The sequence below is a fragment of the Xylona heveae genome (genome assembly GCF_001619985.1).
Source record: "Xylona heveae TC161 unplaced genomic scaffold L228scaffold_4, whole genome shotgun sequence".
NCBI classification, from domain to species: domain Eukaryota; kingdom Fungi; phylum Ascomycota; class Xylonomycetes; order Xylonales; family Xylonaceae; genus Xylona; species Xylona heveae.
In genome coordinates, this window is record NW_017264196.1 from 357,965 (window position 1) to 378,846 (window position 20,882).

Here is a 20,882-nt window from a genome sequence, read left to right on the forward strand (position 1 = left end):
GTGTGGTATAGAGGTATTGAGGTACATAGGATACTGTATATGTGAGGCGATGCTAGTCGTAGTGGAAAGAATAGATGTGGGAGAAGTGGATATAATGTGAGCTTCCATGAAGGAAGTTGTGCAGCGTGGACAGAGAGGGTGTAGGTAGATGTTGATGTGCGAATCGAACGCGACAGATCTGAGATGTCGGAATATGCAAATATTGTGTGGTATGCATATGCCTATGAAGAAGCAGGATATAGAGGGAAAGGGACTGCAGCGGATTTTATGACGCGGTCGAGGCGCCGTTCAGACTGGGCATTCAACCCTTTTTGGTGGCATTTTCACTCTCGCGGCGCATTCGGGCATCCCACGCTTCGTCTGCTCCTTCGTCACGGCCGGCTTCTCCGACTATGAATTCCAAAACTTTACTCATTCGTTCATTTAGAATTCCTGCGGCGCGACGTGTTTCGTCTGGTAAAGGCAGGCCCGCGGCTTGGAGGCCTGCAGTTTTAGCCCGCCAGTCTTTTTCTTCTTTTGCTTTGAGGGCGCGATCAACGCGCATGGGAACTGCAAGGGTGACCCGGACCAGATGGACAGTCAGTCTTACGCGGCCAAGGACATCGAAGTATCCGAGTCCCATGAGCCGTTTCTGTACGCGGTGAATGCGTCCGAGCTCAATGTATACGAGCAGCGCATACGTCCGGGTCGTGAGAACCAGCTCGCGAATCCGCACAAAGCTGCGTTCTACGGTGAGTACGACCTCTTCGCTGATTAGGTGCGGGTAGCGTCGATTGAGCCGTTCAAGAGACCGCCGCACAAGAGTGAAGTCGCCCGTGATGAATTCGTGGAGGACCGCCTCCACGGCCCGCCGAAACGTTTGGTCTTCGTTGCCATTGGGATTATCGGGGTTGGTGAAGAGAAAAGGACCCTGGCGACTGGTAGGGTGCTCCGAAGAAGGGGTAGAGGTTGTGGTGTTGTTGGAGGTGCGCAAAGAGCGGGGAGGCGGCGTGGAAGCGAGGTCATAGGTGCGCCGTGCCGATGGGGATTTTAGAATCTCGAATGCGAACGCGAGGCGTTGAAAGGCGCTGTGATGACGTTGTTAATGGTCAGTTGGACCAATATCGCAATTAAGCATAGCAGGATGGTGATAGGTAGGTGGGTAGGTAGGTACCTGGTGGAACTTGGATGCGTGGGATTTTTATCTGGGTGGCATAGTTTCGAGCGCTCCAGGTAACATCGGCGGAGATCAGACGGACTGCTGGTACGTGATGCGCCGAGTATCTTGTATAACTATTTTGCATTTGAAATCGTTGGTGAGCAAGTTGTTCGTGATTGTTTAGATTTTGTGAAGATATCAAAGTCAATCAAATTGATTTCACTTTTTCGACATCATGGACAGTGCTGGAAGACATACATCTTCTTCTCGTATAATTGCTGGGTGATGTTAGTTCGCGCTGAGTTGGAAGATAGGGCAATCACATGTGAAGAACCCACCGTCTATCATGGCCTCGGTCGCAGCGTATGGGGACTCGCCCTCGTTTTTGGGCCACGACATATCCTCGTGCGCATGACATTGACTCGAGAAAACGAAAGGTCTCAGAGAGATATCGTCACGCGAGACGGAGCAATGGAGGAAACGGGGGGCATAGTGATGTTAATAAAGGGCCGAGGAAAGAAGAAAGAAAAGAAATTTGAATGCACAGTAGTGCGTGTGTGGGAGGGCGGGTGGAGATAATAATTTGTTCATCCAAAAGTGACAGAAGTGGTAGTCGATGAATGGATGTATTGATACGCAAACGAGAAAAATAAGGAGAAATTGAAAAGCCCGAAAGGAGATATTGGACAATCAAAGAAGTTGCAGGGTCCGAAGAATGGCTAAATTGCCGTGGCTTCGGCACTATTATGATTGGATTATAAGGATGAAATCGTGGAGAACCATGACCCTAATGATACTGAGTCAGTCAAGATCCGTAACTTATGATTATTATCTGCTTGACATGTGAAAGAGCCCACTCGCAAAGACTGTTAGTGGAGACGTAACATACCAAGACCTTCTTCTCGATAGGGTAGCTAGACAGTGGACGGATTAGTATCTGCCGGACTATCGGGGAAGGTGTGACTGCTGACACAGGGAGATGTGGTGCATGTGAAATCACCTGTGCTGTTCATTTAGCTTTATGCAATGCAAAAATCAGTGAAAGTATACGAAAGTGTTAATGACAGCATGATATTACGTAATGTTTGGAGATGACCGTATTCATCCCCCACGTGCTGGTACGGAACAGAGGCATATGGCTATCACTACATGCAATTTATGAATATGGAAATAATTCATAGATGATTCAATTATTGATTCGTGAGATGGTTTTAGTCATCTAGGAGCTCATCACGACTGACAAGAATATCCATTGCGTGACCCTTGAAGCTGTCACGTACTGTGTTTCAACTACAACTTCACTAGCCAAGATAAGAGGAAGCAAGTCACGGGCAATGGATATGATCCAAAATTTACAAAGGTAGATTTGAGTCAAGTAGATTGACGTAAACGGCAAGGGCTGGCGTTTCATCACAATGGCAGCGCTCGAACAGGACGAAGGTGACGCGACTCCACAAGTACCGGGAAAGGATGAGCCTGGAAACGCAGAGAGAAAGCGGACGTCAGAAGATAGTTTGCTACGTGCTGAGTCTGATGCGGCGCGCAAGCCTTCATCGTCAACAAATTCGGCTTCTGCGCTCCCATCTCCAGTCACCTCGCCCCTAGCTGAGGATCATGCCAGTGAAAGGAAATCATCATCGACCTCATCCAAAACGACGGCAGAAAATGGACGCATAGAGGAAGACAAATCAATAAATGGCATCAAGGTAGCCGTTCCAACGTTTCCTCAACTTTCGAATAATCCACCTACTTCGCCCGGTCCACGTTCGAAAAGTACAAATTTGGATGAAGATGAGGAGCCAGCTGTGCCCGATTCGTTTGAGCGAACGGCCAGTCCAATCCCAAACCTGCAGCGGAATCGAGGGGCAGCCTATGAGAAAGTCGGTGAGGAGGGCGTCTGGAAGATGCACAAATTCTCGCTCTATGAGACTGCCAGTCGTTACTATGTTGTTGGAGGAGATCTAATGGATCGTCGATTTCGTATCCTCAAGATTGACCGGACTGCAGACTCGGGTGACCTCAGCATTACGGAAGATGAAATCGTGTATACGAAAAAGGAAATGAACCAACTTTTGAATGCCATTGACGATGGCAACAAAGCCTCTGGGGGCATGAACTTGAAAAGCAGTACATGGGGTTTACTCGGCTTCATTCGATTCACGGGTGTTTATTATATGCTTTTGATCACAAAACGCAGCCAGGTGGCCATGATAGGTGGTCACTATGTTTATCAAGTGGATGGGACTGAGCTTGTTCCTCTCACTACGGCATCGGCTTCCAGGTTGCGGCCCGACAAGAACCCCGAAGAGGCTCGTTTTCTCGGCATTTTGAACAACCTCGACCTTTCTCGCTCTTTTTATTTCAGCTATTCTTACGACATTACCCGGACGCTACAACACAATATGGTACGAGAACGGGAAGCCCTTGCCGCTGGCTTATCGCAGCCAAAGTCCCCTGACTATAATGCCATGTTCGTCTGGAATCATTACCTCCTTGAGCCGGCCATGGCCGCTCTAAAGAATACCTACGATTGGTGTCTGCCAATTATCCATGGCTTCGTTGACCAAGCGAGTGCGTTCAAATATATCTCCCAAAGGAAATTGCCCGTTACTAACTGTACCCAGCCCTCTCTGTCTACAGCCGAATGGTGTATATCACGATCATCGCTAGAAGATCGCGGTATTTTGCAGGTGCACGTTATCTTAAGAGAGGCGCCAATGACCTTGTAAGCAGTATATTCAGGGTACATGACCAGGAGTTTGAAACGCTCATAAAAGACCTAGGGCTATGTGGCCAATGATGTGGAGACGGAACAAATTGTTTCCGAAATGATCACAACATCTTTTCATGCGCCAGGACCATCGCTCTTTGCAAATCCCAACTATACGTCTTACGTACAACATCGTGGCAGTATTCCCCTATACTGGACTCAAGATAGTACTGGCGTGGCGCCCAAGCCAGATATCAAATGTGCTGTCACGTTTACTACTCTCTTTTGTCAGCTACTCTGCTAACCTCAATCAGTGGATCTTGTCGACCCTTTCTATACTGCCGCAGCTCTTCATTTTGACAATTTGTTTGAGCGATATGGAACACCAATTTATGTTCTAAATCTTGTGAAGGTGAGCGAATGCCATCTTGGTAAATTTCATTCCTCGACTCACTTGTACTAGGCGAGGGAGAGAACTCCAAGAGAATCTAAACTCCTCCATGAGTTTACTCGTGCAATCGGCTATCTCAACCAGTTCCTGCCTAAAGATAAGAAAATTCTGTATAAAGCCTGGGATATGAGCCGCGCATCCAAGAGGTAACCCTCCCACAATCGACCTCTTTTTCTGAAACTAATCTTTGTCTAGTCGAGAAGGTGACGTGATTGGTACTCTGGAGGGTATCGCCGAGGAAGTCATAAACGTCACTGGCTTCTTTCGCAATGGAAATGGTGAAGATAAAGAGTCAACAATGCAGAATGGCGTAGCGAGGACCAACTGTATCGATTGTCTGGATCGAACCAATGCCGCGCAATTTGTCATTGGAAAACGCGCTTTAGGCCATCAACTTCATGCTCTTGGAGTTATTAACGACACTTTCCTAGAATACGATACCGATGCAGTGAACTTGTTTACCCATATGTAAGTGCTTTCATTCACATGGAATCTGCCCATCTACTAAATCCGTTTTCTTTTTGTCTTAGGTATCACGATCATGGCGACACCATCGCTATCCAATACGGTGGCTCTCACCTAGTCAACACCATGGAAACATACCGAAAGATCAACCAATGGACCAGTCATTCCAGAGACATGGTCGAAAGCTTTAAACGCTACTATAACAATTCGTTTCTTGATGCCCAGCGCCAAGAGGCTTACAACCTCTTCCTAGGAAATTACATTTTTGCTCAGGGGCAGCCCATGCTCTGGGATCTTGCAACTGATTATTATCTTCACCACGTCGACCCTCGCACGTATTCTGGAAAGAAGCGCCGTCACTATATTAAATGGTACACACCAGCACACCTTGAGCGTCGTGAAATGCCGTCTTTACTCCCACTTCCTAGGGCGACCCAGGAGAAGCCACTCGCCTTTTTTGACGATTACTGGACTGAATACTATCGTCCACTTGCAGTCTCATCTTTTCTCAAGATCTTCTCTTTTAAAATGAATTCGACTTTACGTTACATTCCTTTCAAATCGACTCAGGACGGTCGATATGATCTCAGTCCTTTTCGTGTCCGTACGACCACGCCAGATTCAGACACGCAAGACAAGAAGAAGTCGCGCAAAGGAGTGACGATATTGGATCCGCACGATGAGACGAATAGTATATCAACAAGCTCCTCCCCTAATCCTTCGTTGCACTCCTTTCCCACCACGCCGCGGCCCAGATCGTCCTCCGTGACGCGCTGGCTGCAATCCCCTCGACTTAATGAAAAAGCTCTACACCGTCATCACCGGTCCAATTCCTCTTCAGTTCCACTGCAGGGTATCATGAAGGAGCCTCAACGCTTCACGACCGATTCTCTCCCGCCAAATCCATCGCCACTTCGATCAAGCACAGCACTTTCTGGTCAAGGAGTGGAATATCCGGATGCCATCAAGTCTACAAAAGCCTCTACCCTCAATAACCCGCAATGGACACTGGACCAGTTCGTCACCAACTCGCTGAATCCCGAGGTTACTCGCTCCGAGGCAGAAGAGTATGAGCGCTATGTTAGTCACCCGCTCAACCTACCTTTGGTAGTGACGACGGCTACTCCACCTGACACAAGTCTTGAGTTTTTTGATTATATTAACGCGGCGACCGCTTTTGACGGCCCTGAGGGCAATATTCCCGTCATGAATGAAGAGGACTTTGCTGATTATGCTGAATTCTTGGAGGTACCTGACGATCCTCTGACCGTGACGGACGCAGACATGCCCAAGAAGAGATACAAGGCATATCGGCAGTGGTTGAAGGGCAAGTCTCTGTTCAAGCAGAGGGGAGAACAATCATAGAGAAGGACCAATGGATTGACGATCTTCATAAGAAATGCTTTTTTATTCTTTTCTCCAGTATATTCTTATTAGCATCTTGTAGCGAAGCATCTGGGCGGCGTTTCTGAGTATTCAGAGAGTAGATTTTAGCAAATTTGTATATAGTGTAATACGTCAGCAAATGATCACAAGTGCCCTCAATAATGATCATCTAGAACCAACTCCAAAACCACAGCATCTATTTTAAACCTTGTTGTTGCCTTGATAGGACGTTGCCAAACAAACCCTAAAGACTCGCTTGGGGAGGAGAGCGGGAACGAAGGGGGAACCGTCAGGAAATTTTAGGTGGGGGTGTGTCATCGGCTGTCCAGTGGAGCTTCACTCTTTCTCTACTGCCCCTCCTACTCACTTTTAAATCACCATATCAACTCCAAGATCCTCTTTGATCTGGTACGCAGCAGATCGGTCCCAACCATTCAACCCATTACCTCTTTTACGCGGGCGCTAGCCCCTGTCAGAATCCAGCAGTCCGCAGTCTCTGCGAAATTTGTTCTCGGAAGAAGTCAACCACTACGCTTCTTCTGTCGCCCCGCAACTACTTTCCTCTCACGACGACCGTTTTGTCCGCCAATTGATAGTCGTTTGCCTTTCAGACTGCCGCATTTCTCCAGCATGGCTTCATCTGATCCCTTCCACGCCCTCCTTCAACGGGCTCACCCCGGCGCTGCCCCTTCTGGAGCGACCTCCACACCCGCCGAGCTCTCGCAGCTTTCCTCCACCGTCTTCCCTTCCACCAACTACGCTGATGCCGAAAAGGTCGAGATCTCGCAATGGCTATCGACGGGCTCCCGCTTCGGAGCCGCCGACGAGGATGCCGCCAAGCAGGCCGAGCGCTTGTCGTCGCTGAACACTCACCTTTCCACCCGCACCACTCTGCTCGGCAGCAAGCCTTCGATTGCTGATGTTGCGCTGTACGCCTACCTTGCTCCCCTTGTCGCCAAGTGGACCCCCGAAGAGCGTACCGGCCAGCAAGGATACCACCACATTGTCCGCTTTGTCGACTTTGTGCAGAACTCTCCCGTGTTCAGCGAGGCCGCGAAGATCCCCGAATCCGACAAAGTATCCATTGACGTCAACGACGTAAAATTCGTGCACAAGCCCGCAGACCCCAAGGAGGAGAAGGAGCGCAAGAAGAAGGAAAAAGCCGCCGCTCTTGCCGCCGCCGCGGCGCCTTCTTCTAACGAAGCCCAGGGTGAGACCAAGGACCTCCCCGTAGGCAAGGGCAAGCCCAGCGTTGGCGAAAAGGTCAAGGAAAAGGTCGAAGGCGCTGCCGCCGCCGTTGCCGGCGCTGCCGCCAGCGCCACTGGAGGAAAGAAGGAGAAGAAGGAAAAGAAGGAAAAGGCGCCCAAGGCCCAAAAGGCCCCTGCCAAGGAACTTGTCCTGTCACCCGCCCTGATCGATCTCCGCGTCGGCCACATTCTCAAGGCCGTCAACCATCCCAACGCCGACTCGCTGTACGTCTCGACGATTGCCTGCGGCGACGCGCCCGGCACAGAGAACACCTCCGAGTATGAAGGCCAGATTGTGCGCACCGTGTGCTCGGGCCTCAACGGCCTCGTGCCCCTCGCGGAAATGCAGGGCCGCAAGATCGTCGCCGTCTGCAACCTCAAGCCCGTCACCATGCGCGGCATCAAGTCCGCCGCCATGGTCCTCGCCGCCTCCCCGCGCCTCGCCGAGGGAGAGGAGGACTCCCACAAGGGCCCCGTCGAGCTCGTCAACCCCCCTCCCGCCGCCCAGGCCGGCGACCGTGTCTTTTTCGAGGGCTGGCAAGGCGAGCCCGAGTCCGTGCTCAACCCCAAGAAGAAGATCTGGGAAACCATCCAGCCGGGATTCACTACCACCGCCGAGCTCGGCGTCGGCTTCGATGTCAAGGCCGTCCCGCAAATCACTGCCACAGAGGGCAAAGAGGGCGTTGCCAAGCTGGTGGTCGCAGACAAGGGCGCTTGCACTGTCACCTCGTTGAAAAATGGTGTTGTGCGATAATTAAAATAAAAGAGATATGATGGGCGGTAGATTTGGTGCTTTGTGCTTTTCTCCCTACTTAGGTACCACTTAGAATATTGGGCAATGTTTATATGAATAGATGATCCGATTCTTTTTTTTCTTCTCTTCTGGTAAACACGCTGCCTCTTCCCTCAAGGAGTGGGTTTGAACTTGGCCAGGATGAATGTTTGCGATTTTAAACCCGCGTCTAAGGTAGTCACTACGCCTATACATACCCATACGAAAACGGATGGCCGTCCAATGCTTTCCCAGGGCTGGCTAGTCATGGAAAACGAGGATACATATAAACAGATTTAAAAAAAAAATAAAATGTTTTATTTAGAGGTTCATTTAAAGGCTGAATGAGAGCTGCTACAATGCTAACCCATTCAAGGTGACTAATTTGTGGAAAAGAGAATTCATGTCTCTCACGTCTAGCCTCGGCAAAAATGCCAAGTTTAGACTCAGTCAAGCAGGAGACAAGGACAAGAGGTTAGGATTCGTGGGAAGATATGCTTGCTACAGTACCCACAAGTCCGTGTGTAGAGTCTGTCTGTAGAAATTTCCAGATAAAAGACAAGATAAAAAGGAAAAGGAAAATGGAAGACTCTGTGAACTGAAGGTATGAGCATGTAGATTGGACTGCTCATGTCAAAAAAGAGGAAGGGAAAAGGGGAAATAGAGTGCCCAACTGTAACAAGTTGAGGATTGGATGAGACGACGAAGACCAAAGGACAGATTGGAAATTTGTGACTAGAGAGGAAAAGGAAAGGGAAGAAAAGAAAGGAGAACAGGGAAGAAGTAAACAAAGGGGGAAAAAAAAGCAAAAAACGAATAAAAGAGAGGATTCGGAAAAGAAAAAAACACGAGGAAAGCTGACAGGAAATCTAGGCTGCGGAATCGTCGACAGAATGCTGTATTGACGTCCAACTCAACTCAACTCAACTCAATTTTTTGTTTTTTTTAAAAAAAAGATAAAAAACAAAGAAAAAAAAAAGCTTCTAGTACGGGTGTCTGTAAGTGGGTCTGTAGTAATCTCCTCCAGCTCTGAACCTAAGCTCTTTGCGCTTGTCATCTTTCGGAGGTCCATGCATTGACTGTAGTGGAGACTCGTGTTTTTCCTCACGGCCAATTGCGACAGGACGACGAAAGGGACGCGCAGAGAGCGAATTTCTGCGATTGGGAATGTCAGTGTGAAAATTCTCGCGGCTGTGCTGGATGCGCCGTGCGGGGCCGACATGTGGTTTTCGAGTCTGTAGCTTATAATTATCGATTTCGATCATGTCATTTTCCCGGCGAGAGACAGCGTCTACACCGCGCAGAATAGCGTTGCTGCCACGGGGATACGGACTGTGACGACTATCGTAAATAAATTCATCCTGATAAAGTGGCTGACGTGAAGTCATGGCGTTGCCGTAGATGTTTCTGGAGGACGGAGTCTCATGGCGTACTGCCAGTCTTCTTGTACGAGGGGGTTCATAATCATAATCATAATCATACTCGGGATTGTAGCTGGGATCGTCCTCGATGTCAGCATATCGGCTTTGTTTTGGGGTGTACGGTTGATGAAGACGATCATAGGTAGAAAGAGGATCATGATTAGCTGGTGGATGTACTGAGCTGGTCCGATTCTGTACGAATTCGTACTCTGGATCAAGTTGATTGTTATTCGGGCCACGGCGAGGATCAGAGTTCTCTTTAAATTCAATGGGCTGCTGGATTTGACTTGCAGAGCGGTGAATGATTTTACGCCCCTTTTCAGCTATCTTCTTGAGCATGAGACCATGCTTTTTCAGCCAGCGGTGGCGAGGCTTTCGTAGGAAGGTAATAGGACTTTTCTGGACGTTAGGAACAATGCTGAATTTACTTTGAGGGCGTAAAGAAGTCTTCAAACTTGTCAAGCGGGAAGAGATGAAGCTTTTTGCGGTGGGCGGTTGCCCAGCGTTAAATTTCGAAGGCGAAGAAAATGTCTGACCCTTTGGAGGAGAATTTATTTCAGCAGAGTTTCTAGATTGGAAAGATTCCGAGTTCCGGCTGGGGCGGGGGATGCGAGCTGCAGAGTCGGATTTCTTTTGGGAAGTAAAGGCAGGTGCAAGCATAGGTTTAGAGGCGGTCTTTGCGCGAACCCAAGCGGCAGGGCCTAGAGGTACTTTAGCTGGTGTACGACCCTGTCTATCTAACGGTTGAGGTCTTTCAGAAACTGCTGCTTTAGCCCTCTGCGCTGTGAAAGCCGTATTATCAGAAGGCAAGGCTTCTGACTTGGGAGGTGAGACTGCTGCTCGAATTGCACTCTCTTGCTCGTAATGCCTCTTTTCAGTCACGAGCTCCAGGAAAAGTTTACCCTCTTTTTTCCAGTTCTGCTGTTGCTCAGAAGTCATGTCAAGTACTGCTCTGATCCCAAGACTCAATACAGCGAGTTGACGCTTTCGTAAGTGATCAATGCAGGCCTGAATCAGGTTTTGAACATCTCCAGTCTTATTCTTGCGGTCGTGTACTGTGTCAGCTTTGGTAAGAAGCGTTTTCGAAGCCTGCAGCCCATGATAGAGATTGTTGAAGACAACATCATTCAAAAGACTCGTCACTTGGCCGTTGTACTCGCTGGTGTCTTCTGACAAGATATGACCATAATAGGGACTATCCGAGCTTGCGGCAGCTTTTTCATTGGGTGCATCAGGAGCATCCGTGACCTTGATTGCCTCCTCCGGAGAGTTCAGAGTATCGTGATCAAGCTCGATATTGAAATCATCAACGACTTCTCCTTCCTCAACTTCAGATGGACTTTGGAGGACCGGATTCGATGCCGTGGCTGGAGGAGTTTGAGGAGGCTGCGGTCTCCCGGCGCCCTGCAATTGCTCCACTGTCTGAGGCGCTGAATGGTTTGCCTTTTTAACTTGGGCTGCGCGATTGCTGTACTTTTGAATAAGCTCCTCGAAGGTCATATCATCATTGCTGGAAGGCGTCAGCGTCTTAGAATCAGGGGGAGAGGAGGTTATCGAGAAACTTGGTTCCATCTCCAGTGCTTGTATTGAACCTGCGGCTGTGGACCTCGCCATTTCAAATCGAGAATCAATTGCAGACACTGAGATTGAGCGGAGTCAGACCTCTTCCGAGTGAAAGCATTGGAGCGAGCTGAAAATGATGGAAGCCTGCCAACTAGTCTTTCGGAGTTCCTGTGGCCGAGATCTTGGAAAAGTTTAGCAAAAAAGTTTTCATAAGTAATCTTTGTTGACATCTCTGTAAATCATACTGTTGTTTTGATTGGTCGTAAATTTTGCAATCTGCTCGACTAGCCAGATTTGAGGCTCGCATTCACTCTTCCTTCGGCCACTGGCCCCCTTTTGAACTGACCTTAACACTGACACCGGAATATGCAATACTATTGCAAATAAAGGGCATGCCATTCCGCTTTGGTGAAGTGTTTTTGAACAATGCAAATGACGCACACATAAACATGACAAAACTTCAAACAAAAGGAATTGCAATAGAAAGCTTTACAAGTCCCACAGGAAAGTAGTGAGTGTTGTCACTGCAAACGGAAAAAGAACGGGATTCAAAATTTAGCGTATCAAATCCAATCGCTGCGAGCTTGGGATTGAAACTGCTTTTCGCAAAAGATCATGCAGCATTGAAGGATCGATATTGCAACAAAACCACATAAACCAAGGGCAATCACTTCATCAAACCCCAAAATGAGATAAAGGCTTCTCGCAGAGAAAATTGGAAATAATTTCTCCCAGATAGTGGAACCGTGACAAAGTGCAATGACTAATTCACTAGCCTTGGCCACGGAGGCATCGAGAAGTCTGCGGTCAAGTGGCAGATCCTGAGTCGAAAAAGGTCGCAGATTTGGGTCGATTTCAAGGTTGCAAATCGCGATTGCTCGCCCTATGCCCCCAGGACCAGTCAAGTGGACATTGTGAATATCACCAAAGGTCATCGCGAATAATAACAGGATTACTCTCCCGTCTTGAGAAGGGAAAGGCAATGCCATTCGTGTGAATGAAGAGAGCCGGCCCAGCTTCGGGATAGACAGAGGTTCTAATGGAGAATCCTCTTCATCAGTCTGCATTTGTTAGATATTCGACATCATCTATCGAAGCGAGAAAGAGAGGCCTGTAACATCATCATATGCAGAACATCGTCTCATATCTGCAAAGAATTGCATCCTTCTCCGCACCTTTGTACCCGGCGAGGAGTCGATGAGGTGAGTATGACTTGGAAGGCAGACGAGAGGCTAACATTTGTGTAGGTGCATGTTGTAGAGAGACGAGAAACACCCCTTTGAAGAAAATCTTCTGATATGCTGACTTCAACCAGCAAAATTCCACAGGACTAGAAAAATCCAGAAAACAATGTTGCAAATGCCAAACAAAGTGATACCACAACGGTTTACCAGGTAACAAAGTTACTAGAGGCTTCGCAAAAGAAGCAATTTCAAAAGGATACTCCTTTACTAATAATACTTTCCAGGCCAACGCAAGTGATATATTTGAAATGCTGATGATTCTGTCCTTGACTCCTTGGACTGGTAAAAAAAAGAGATGATATAAGAAGAACATGCAAAAAGAATGACCAAACCCGGGCTCGAACCGGGGACCTTATCGGAACCAAGGCTTCTTAGAAGAGGCTCATGTTAACGATACGTGATGACCAACTACACCATCCGGCCGCTTGTTAAAGACAGCGGGATTAAACTAAAATATGAACGCGAATTTTACCGTCAAAGCGCCCCGGCTCCTTCACCGCCTTAAGAAGGCTAACCGAACCCGGCTAGAGCACTTACACGTGCTACGCGATAACAAATCCATTGCATATCAGTGGCGAGGGAAGACGTCAATCCCCGCGGAATCCGCAATTGTTGATACCAGAGCAATGACGCCCATTACACGCGATGAATGGGCTCTGGAAGGCATTGACACGGCGTAATACATCAGTGTCGCCGTTGAGGCCATTTTCACCATTTAACGGAGCATTTAAATTGAGAGCGCCGGCTGTGTTTCCCCAAAGCCGAACTCTTTACCTTGCGCCGCCTTTCCTGCTGGATGAATATCTTCCCAGGTACCAATTATTATCATCTATAGATGCTGCTAAAAAGCGGTCTGAAGCATATGCACACCTGCGGAACTGCAATCTCTGCCCGCGTCTTTGTGGAGTAAACCGTTATGAAAAGACTGGAGTTTGCTTGATTGGTGCTGAGACAGCCAAGGTCAATGTAATCGCGCCTCATTTTGGAGAAGGTAGGCTTATTCATTGATATCGTACACACTAAGTGGCGCTTTAATTTGTTGACGATGTTTTCAAATTTCAGAACCATGTATCCAAGGCCATAATGGGTCCGGCTCAGTGTTCTTCTCGGGATGCAATTTACGTTGCGTCTTTTGCCAAAATCACGACATTGCGCATCAGCGTAATGGGCAGGATTTAACCCCTGAAGAGCTCGCTGAGTGGTACATGAAGCTACAGGATGTGGGTGGAGCGCATAATATTAATCTCATAACGCCGGAACATGTTGTGCCGCAGGTTGTCCTGTCTATTCTTCACGCCCGAGACCTTGGCTTGAAGATACCCATCATCTACAACACTTCTGCGTTTGATTCGCTTACGTCGATAAAGCTGTTGGATGGACTGGTTGATATATACCTTCCGGACTTCAAAGTTTGGAGCAACAGCACTTCAAAGCGGTTACTCAAGGCTGACGACTACGCGAAGACGGCCATGGAAAGCATTAAAGCGATGCATGATCAAGTGGGCGACCTTTCCTTCACCGCGGACGGAATCGCGAAGAAGGGCGTGCTTGTTCGTCATCTAGTCATGCCTGGAAAGGAGGAAGAGGGTGAGCAAATCGTCCGGTGGCTAGCAGATAATGTGTCGAAAGACCTGTATATCCATATCATGGAACAATATCACCCTGATGCACATGTCGGGAAGCCAAAGCGACAAACGAGTGCTTCGGAACCGGATACCAGTTCTACTGAAGGAGGACCATTGCCCAGCTCTAAGGACAAGGCTGGCAGTGTACGATATGCCGATATTAATAGGCCGATCTCTGAACAGGAATTATCTAGCGTTAGGAAAGCGGCTGAAAATGCTGGACTATGGAGGTTCTGTGATGCAGCTGACCACGGAGGCTTCAATATCTAAATCCGATTCCAGAAATGTAGAAGAAGGCCATCACGGGATATATTCTATGCACAATTTCACCGATTCTCGTTTTTCGCTACAATAGTACATATCTTATTTGATAATAGACATTCATATTTCAGTCATGTAGCGTAGCGTCTCAGCGGCGATGTGACGATTTCGGGGCTGGCCCAAAATTGCTATGCTTTGCATGATATAGGTAAATTTTAAAAAATTTATTTTTAATTGCTTCATTTATTTGTCCACTCATGGATCTTCTAATAGGTCAGAAAGCCGTTCATCACTTTCAACAAGTAGTTTGAACTCTGACGCCAATTCGACTTGTGCATCGCTTTTCACTGCGGCGGTCAAGAGCTTCACCGCATTTTTAGTACTTTGCTTAAGGGTGGTGTGGTCGCTTGCTTCATCCTCTTTTAGCTTGCACCAGCAAGATGTCAAACCACGCAATATCTCCCCGCGATGGAGCGCCATGCGGGGCCAATCTATCGTGATAACATTTTCAAGAGCTGATAAAGTGGTTGCTAAAAGGGGCGGATACGCAGTTGCAAAGGGAGCGTCAAGAATGTCTGAGAGAATGGGTATCACAAACTGCAACATTGAATTAACAAGGGACACGATCAATGGGAGCTGAACAGCACAATAACCTACCTTTAAATGCTTGGCAGAATATATCCCCATCTCATCAACTAGGATTGAAACATGCTGGATCAAAGTCTCAGCAATCTTAACATGCTCACCTGCATGTTCATAAGCATGGAAGACACCCTGGCGCATAATAAGGTCCAGAAACTTTAATCTTTCAGCCTTATTTGCTTCCTCCGGATAGCGGACTCGCGAGAGTGTGATGAGGGCGGGAAACGCGGCGTTAAGTATTTCGAGAGACTGATCTTCAGGCGTCAAAGTTGGCAGATAAGTAAAACAAGGCAACAATGCACCAGCCATTACCTCCCCTAGACCGGTACGGTCCAGGAGACTTGGAGAAGTAGCTTGGAGTAGCAGATTCAGAAAGAAACAGCCCTTGGCCTTAATCTCAGGAGCATCGTCATCAACAATGGTCATGAGTGGGGGCACCAAAAGTGGCCAGAATTCTTCCGTGAGGTATTCCTATAACTGGTGAGCCTGATGAAGGAGCAGTGGGTCAGAGCAAATACACACATTTAAATGCTTGAGGATCCACTCCAAGATACTCATTGCATACGCCTCTTTGAATTTCCACGGCTTTATGGTTGCCTCGCTGTTCATAAAGTCACCTTTTGTCCGTTGTGGTTGCATGGCCTTCCGCCCCTGAGGGGTAATCTCGGGATTTTGAGATTTGGAAAAAAGCGGTCGTACTGTGTGCCGCAGGAAAAATTCCATAAGTTCGTGGTTGAGCTCACCTCTGCCATTCTTAACTTCTTCAATCGCTCCGTCGGAGCCGGTCTCCTTCGGGTGGCGCAGCTGCCATGCCATCACTACCTCTAAAGCATCTTTCATCCATGGACCAGGCTTAGTGTCTAGTGCTTTGGCCAACTGCTTTCCGTCAAGAATAGGCTTTAGGGCGTATACATCGAATAAATCGAGGTCTTCTATGTGGGAAAGGAAAGTGGAATAATCCCTGATGATGGCATCTTTACAATGTGAGAGCTTGTCCAGTGATTTTTGAAAGGAGAAAAACAGACCTCTTCGTACACCTCGAGCTTCGACGACTTCCAGGAGAAGTGCTAAGAGTACGTGTGATCGCCAGTTGGCACCCCATCGACGAATTGCCATACCAAGGTGATCACGAGCAGCAAGCTCCGGCTCACTTGATTTCCTGGAAGCTCCACGTTTGTCGCTGACTACAGCAGCCTTGAATTTATTTATCTCGTCAAGGTTTTTGAATGCACCCCATATGACGTCGAATACCTTGTTCGTAGCTTTAATTCCCTCCCGAGCAACCGTTGCAGCAACAGGCGGCAGAGCTTTCCCTCCAGGCTGAGCAGGCGCAGGGTTGGGTGCGTCTGAGTACGGTGTGAGAGAAGCAAGGATCCATGCCAAGTGGGCTTCTTCAGAGCTTCGAATGAGAATCTGCAGCACTTTGTTATACAAGGGAGCTGTTTTCGAGTCATTATTGGCAGCGGATAAGATGTCGTGGACACATTCGTAGGAGTAGTGCCATGAGCTTGTCTCTGGTGTGAATGCGTCGTTCTGAGTGGGGTCGGTAAATATTGTGGTGTAAAGTCGAAGACGATCAATTAGCTGCAGAGATCGACGAGGATCAGGACCTGCAAATGAATTAGTGTTGTTCAGTGATCATTCATCGGACGAACGACTTCACCTTTCAGCATTTTTTCAATTTCTGTGCCAACCCTTTCCCGACTAATCTTGAGCTTCAAAGCATCCCTTATGCTCTGTTCACTCATCGCTTCCTCTGCCTCCGGATCAATCTCGTAGCTCAACCGGCTTGCGAAGCGTATCAGACGCAAGACACGCAAGGGATCGTCCTTGAAGGTCTGCAGAGGTTGTAATGGTGTTCGAACGAGCCTAATAGCCATGTCGTTGAGGCCGCGCTGCGTTAAATCTTCAATTGAACATGTTTGAAGATTATAGAAGAGAGCATTGACTGTTGCATCACGGCGTAGCGCATCTTCTTCTGCGGTCCCAAACTCCATTTGAGGATTTCGACTGTCTTCCGAATATGTTTCCTTCCTTAGGTTCACTAGGTCGATGTCGAGACCGAGAATCTTTGTGGTAACCGTCTCGAGATGCTTTGACTTCTCAGGGTTTGCTTCTATCTTGTGGAGACCACCAACGACTTTGGTCTTGGACTTTTCGTCTTTGTCATTCGATTCTCCCAGCCCGTATTTTTCGAGATTCCCTGGGACTTCCAAATACTCCTTCATTTTGAGCCCGAACTGATAGCCAGTCATATTATTTATTGCAACGTCAATATCATGACTTCCAATTCCTAGAAGCTTGTCACGGACCCAGCCGCCGGTGAAACGGAGCTCGAGCTTCGAATGAGCCAATTTAGGCGGAACGGGCACCCCGGAAACCGCATTTCCAGGGCTCGTTGAGCCATCAATATAGTCTGCAACATCAAGCAATAGCTTTCTCAATGTGCCCTCGACAGGGGTGAGCATTAAATTCCTCTTGCTGTCCATTTCTAGTGGTACGGGTGCCATGGGTGGTAGACGGATCGTTCTCGACGGTGAAGGTGAATCGACTCTTCTTTTCTTCGTGCCCCGGAGGTTCTCGAGGTCAATTGAGGTCGTGCGATACGACATGCGACTGAGATGAGCCCGGCCTAAGTAGAGTGTTCTTGAGAGACTCGTGCTTATTCGCTGAGGAGCAAATCGTTTAGCTATGACAGGTAGTGGTTTGCAAAGAGGATGCCAGAAAGCAGCAGACATCCATATGAATTACAGCGCTCCAGAACTTGTTTGTTTCGTCCACGCTTAAATGAATAACCTGTAATGAATGAATGAGACTGAGCAACCTTCAAAAGAAAGTGGGTATAGAGCGTTGCATAGCAATATCATAGTTAGAATGTTTATATGTTATTTTGTGCGTCAACGGTGCTGGAAGCGGCATTTGCCGAACGGGCAATGCGACAACGTGCATGTTGACGTTGACGATGGTGAGGGTCTCCATGTTACTCTCTTCTCCGCCTTCCGTCGTTGCAGCGTTGTCGCGCAATTTGTATGGTTCTTTAGATTTTAAGAAATAAAAGCCCTGACATCGATTTGTTTGTCATTCTCCAATCGCCAGCCGGAGATCGTAATAGCAGTCAAACGGGACTTTGCTGCCCGAAGAGCGGCCAGCGTGACTGTCTTCGTCAGCCGTTGGCGGCCTCTCAATGACTGACGACCGCTCAAGCGTCGGATGGGTTAATTCCCCTTCGCCTGAGCCTCTAACCGGGCTGCCAAAGACAAGATCCCAGAAACCGACGAGGCCTGCATCTGCGTCGGCGACGACCCTTCCATATCGGAGCTCTAATGCATCGCTCTCCTCACTCTTTGCGTCCACGTCGACTCTTCCCTCAAGGGCAGGGTCAGCGCAAATAGACACACCATCTCAGGAGACAGGCTCAGAGTCACTGTTCTTAACTGCATCACCGGGAGCAGTATCTTCCCCTACTTTTCTCGAAGACCGGTCGGACGATCCCAGAAAGCTTATTACGAGGGCCTTTGTTCCTCATGTCGCAGTTCATGCTTCTCCAGATACAGACGAGATTCTAAAAGAAAAGGGATTTGAGGGTGGTTTCAGAGAAATACTTCGGCCTTTCGGCGAACGTGTCCATGGAAAGGTTACGGTGAGAGACAGTGTAGGCGCAAGCCGGACTTGGGATGATTTCGGTGTACGATTTGTTGGCCTGGGAGATGGTATTGAAGACCCGCGGAACGGAAATCATCGAAACTCGAATGCCTTGCCGAGAGGTTCATTCGGCTCCTTGGATCAAGGGCAAGCTCTACCGGGTTTGCGACGAGGAGGGGACATCTCAGCAATTGAAGCACTCGTTGAACGACATCTGGCATACGCAGAGCTGGTCTCGGGTGACTACATTACCGATTATCTCAACTACCAGGATCTTTCGTCCCAAAGTTCTTCTTCTATCTCGCCATTCTTTTCGCTATATCTTCGAAGGCTCTTATCAGCCATACCGTTGACTCCTCATGAGACTTTCTCTCATCCGGTGGCCTGTGTCATAGCCATTAGCTCGAGAAACCCATCTCCTATTGAGAGCCTTCGCCAGTTATACAATACTACCAGTCAAGGAGAGAAGAAACTGCCTGTGTGGGTGAACAACGATTATCTAAGATATTATGTCCTTGTTCATGACGAGGATAAAGATGACATAGCTAAATCCACTGTTTTGTTTGATCAAATGAAAAGGCATTTTGGCCTCCACTGTCATCTTCTTAGACTCCGGAGTAGCCAGTGTTTGCCAACAGATGACGATAGCGTCCGATTGCCAATTTGCAATTGGATTTCCGCCGCCGAAGAACTTGCTGAAATTCAAAGACGAGGTCAGCTCTTTTTCATTCTATTTCTTTCGTTGTACTAATCCTGATTTAGAGCACTCGGAGGATATTGAGGACCCAAGACCTTGTCTTTTCGATTCCGACGCAACAGCTGTGCGCACATTTGTCCGCGAAATGGTCACCCAGTCGATAGTACCTTTTATGGAGCGGTGCACTGCTACATGGAATGACCAAGTCGCATCTCGGAGGCGCGGCATTGGCGGTCGTTTCATTTCTCTTTCTAAAAGATGGACAGGGTTTGGGGCTGGAAGAAGCTCCTCAGGAACTGGTCTTGCTGGGGGCTCTACGGGATCTAACAGTAATTACGATGCATTGCAAGGTTTCTACAGACCCGACGCACCAGAGGCGATTATGCGGAAATTGGCAGATTATGCTTTCATGCTTCGAGATTGGAAGCTGGCTCAAAGCACGTATGAACTGCTTCGAACAGACTTCAACAATGATAAAGCGTGGAGATATCATGCCGGGGCGAACGAGATGACTGCTATCAGCACACTGCTCTCACCGCAAGCTATGACCTCGAAAACCCGTTCAGAAACCATTGATCAAATGCTTGACACAGCAGCATACTCTTATATTACAAGATGCAGCGCACCGTATGATGCATTAAGAAGCTTAGCTGTTGGCGCGGAGCTGCTCCGTATCCGAGGAGGCTCTGCTGCTGATGACGCATCACGATGGGCCATTCGTATCCTTGAGACCAGAACATTAGGAGAGATAGGAAACGCCTTGTTCACTGAGCGCGTCGGTGCATGTTATGGGTCCCGTAAAGGAGCTGGCACCGGACGCTGGGGATCTCGGCGGAGGAAGAATGCCATGTGGGACGTCCTGGCGGCCGACATATGGCTCCGATTGGAGAAGAGCCTACAGGCTGAGAAATGCTTAAATAATGCGGATGCACTCTATCAAGAAATAGCTAATGGCCAAGAACGTGCCGAGTTTGACGGAATGCGCTCTTTCATAGAAGAGCTGCGTGTCGAGCTCCAAGCCCGAAGAGCCCCTCCACAACCTGCTGAAGGAGAGCTGGAGATGGCAAATGAACAGAGCAATCTCATGGAGGTAGAGAGCGAGAAGATGGACCAGCGTCATCACCGCCAAAGTATCCTGGGCGCGCCGGCAGCGCCTTTTGGCACGCTTGATACCGATGCCCTGAGTTCAGTACGGACCGTGGGCGAGCAGAATGAGGGCCCTGAGAACCAGTTTGAGCCCAATTAGCATTCTTCGGTTGCATTATTTCTCAATTTTTTTTTTAATTTAACCCCTCAATGTTCGAGGTATCAGGCGCTTGCATTGTCGTTGTATTTTGGGTGAAGATTTCAATACCATTTAAGGCGGGCATTTCACTGGCGTTATTCTGCGATATACAATTCCTTCATGGGACATATTCCAAGGACCCTTTTAAGAATTCAAGTATCTAGTATAGACAAATACATATTCATTACTATAGCATTAAAAATGTGAGGTTAGATTTGAGGGTACTTTTGTCATGCTCGTTCATGTGATATCTCTGAATGAGCGCACAGATCACCAGATGGCGATGACGCAGCTCTGGGTCGCTTGGGTTCGTTACGCCTGAACCAGTCTTCC

General features: G+C 48.3%; 7 protein-coding genes and 1 non-coding gene across 8 annotated transcripts; 4 read left to right on the forward strand and 4 right to left on the reverse strand.

The window, feature by feature from the left end:
- Nucleotides 1-30: 30 nt before the first annotated feature.
- Nucleotides 31-1,740, reverse strand: L228DRAFT_106605 (DnaJ-domain-containing protein). Its single transcript, XM_018328911.1, has 4 exons — nt 1,477-1,740; nt 1,397-1,416; nt 1,154-1,272; nt 31-1,067 (listed from the first exon to the last, which is right to left on the reverse strand). Exons 1-4 carry the CDS (start codon nt 1,535-1,537, stop codon nt 302-304), a joined length of 966 nt encoding a protein of 321 aa, XP_018188780.1. The 5' UTR covers nt 1,538-1,740; the 3' UTR covers nt 31-301.
- Nucleotides 1,741-2,282: 542 nt separating this feature from the next.
- Nucleotides 2,283-6,510, forward strand: L228DRAFT_245965 (hypothetical protein). Its single transcript, XM_018332290.1, has 7 exons — nt 2,283-3,709; nt 3,763-3,863; nt 3,922-4,108; nt 4,163-4,260; nt 4,312-4,445; nt 4,495-4,767; nt 4,830-6,510. The coding sequence occupies exons 1-7, from the start codon at nt 2,554-2,556 to the stop codon at nt 6,127-6,129; spliced, it is 3,249 nt and encodes a 1,082-aa protein (XP_018188781.1). The 5' UTR covers nt 2,283-2,553; the 3' UTR covers nt 6,130-6,510.
- Nucleotides 6,500-8,498, forward strand: L228DRAFT_245968 (nucleic acid-binding protein). Its single transcript, XM_018332291.1, has one exon. It carries the CDS (start codon nt 6,781-6,783, stop codon nt 8,149-8,151), a length of 1,371 nt encoding a protein of 456 aa, XP_018188782.1. The 5' UTR covers nt 6,500-6,780; the 3' UTR covers nt 8,152-8,498.
- A 542-nt stretch (nt 8,499-9,040) lies between these two features.
- On the reverse strand, nt 9,041-12,088 carry L228DRAFT_281969 (hypothetical protein; the record flags this gene model as incomplete). The annotated part of the gene is made up of 2 exons (XM_018335933.1): nt 9,041-11,230; nt 11,926-12,088. 2 exons carry the CDS (start codon nt 12,086-12,088, stop codon nt 9,153-9,155), a joined length of 2,241 nt encoding a protein of 746 aa, XP_018188783.1. The 3' UTR covers nt 9,041-9,152.
- Nucleotides 12,089-12,720: 632 nt separating this feature from the next.
- Nucleotides 12,721-12,820, reverse strand: L228DRAFT_t68. The gene has a single exon. It is a non-coding gene; the product is annotated as a tRNA-Val (tRNA).
- A 182-nt stretch (nt 12,821-13,002) lies between these two features.
- On the forward strand, nt 13,003-14,460 carry L228DRAFT_281970 (hypothetical protein). The gene is made up of 2 exons (XM_018335934.1): nt 13,003-13,388; nt 13,460-14,460. Exons 1-2 carry the CDS (start codon nt 13,043-13,045, stop codon nt 14,290-14,292), a joined length of 1,179 nt encoding a protein of 392 aa, XP_018188784.1. The 5' UTR covers nt 13,003-13,042; the 3' UTR covers nt 14,293-14,460.
- A 78-nt stretch (nt 14,461-14,538) lies between these two features.
- On the reverse strand, nt 14,539-17,414 carry L228DRAFT_237812 (poly A polymerase C-terminal region-like protein; the record flags this gene model as incomplete). The annotated part of the gene is made up of 5 exons (XM_018330975.1): nt 14,539-14,880; nt 14,941-15,396; nt 15,448-15,899; nt 15,951-16,535; nt 16,589-17,414. 5 exons carry the CDS (start codon nt 17,412-17,414, stop codon nt 14,539-14,541), a joined length of 2,661 nt encoding a protein of 886 aa, XP_018188785.1.
- A 521-nt stretch (nt 17,415-17,935) lies between these two features.
- L228DRAFT_260082 (hypothetical protein) lies at nt 17,936-20,771 on the forward strand. The gene is made up of 2 exons (XM_018334223.1): nt 17,936-19,280; nt 19,330-20,771. The coding sequence occupies exons 1-2, from the start codon at nt 18,110-18,112 to the stop codon at nt 20,508-20,510; spliced, it is 2,352 nt and encodes a 783-aa protein (XP_018188786.1). The 5' UTR covers nt 17,936-18,109; the 3' UTR covers nt 20,511-20,771.
- Nucleotides 20,772-20,882: the final 111 nt, after the last annotated feature.

Coding starts and splice junctions, on each gene's coding strand:
- L228DRAFT_106605 (XM_018328911.1), bottom strand. CDS start 1,537: ATGTCGTGGCCCAAAAACGAGGGCGAGTCCCCATACGCTGCGACCGAG. Junction 1,417..1,476: donor GACCGAGGCCATGATAGACG/GTGGGTTCTTCA, acceptor AACATCACCCAG/CAATTATACGAGAAGAAGAT. Junction 1,068..1,153: donor ACGCATCCAAGTTCCACCAG/GTACCTACCTAC, acceptor ACGTCATCACAG/CGCCTTTCAACGCCTCGCGT.
- L228DRAFT_245965 (XM_018332290.1), top strand. CDS start 2,554: ATGGCAGCGCTCGAACAGGACGAAGGTGACGCGACTCCACAAGTACCG. Junction 4,446..4,494: donor ATGAGCCGCGCATCCAAGAG/GTAACCCTCCCA, acceptor ATCTTTGTCTAG/TCGAGAAGGTGACGTGATTG. Junction 4,768..4,829: donor GTGAACTTGTTTACCCATAT/GTAAGTGCTTTC, acceptor TTTTTGTCTTAG/GTATCACGATCATGGCGACA.
- L228DRAFT_245968 (XM_018332291.1), top strand. CDS start 6,781: ATGGCTTCATCTGATCCCTTCCACGCCCTCCTTCAACGGGCTCACCCC.
- L228DRAFT_281970 (XM_018335934.1), top strand. CDS start 13,043: ATGAATGGGCTCTGGAAGGCATTGACACGGCGTAATACATCAGTGTCG. Junction 13,389..13,459: donor CGCGCCTCATTTTGGAGAAG/GTAGGCTTATTC, acceptor TTCAAATTTCAG/AACCATGTATCCAAGGCCAT.
- L228DRAFT_260082 (XM_018334223.1), top strand. CDS start 18,110: ATGACTGACGACCGCTCAAGCGTCGGATGGGTTAATTCCCCTTCGCCT. Junction 19,281..19,329: donor TGCTGAAATTCAAAGACGAG/GTCAGCTCTTTT, acceptor ATCCTGATTTAG/AGCACTCGGAGGATATTGAG.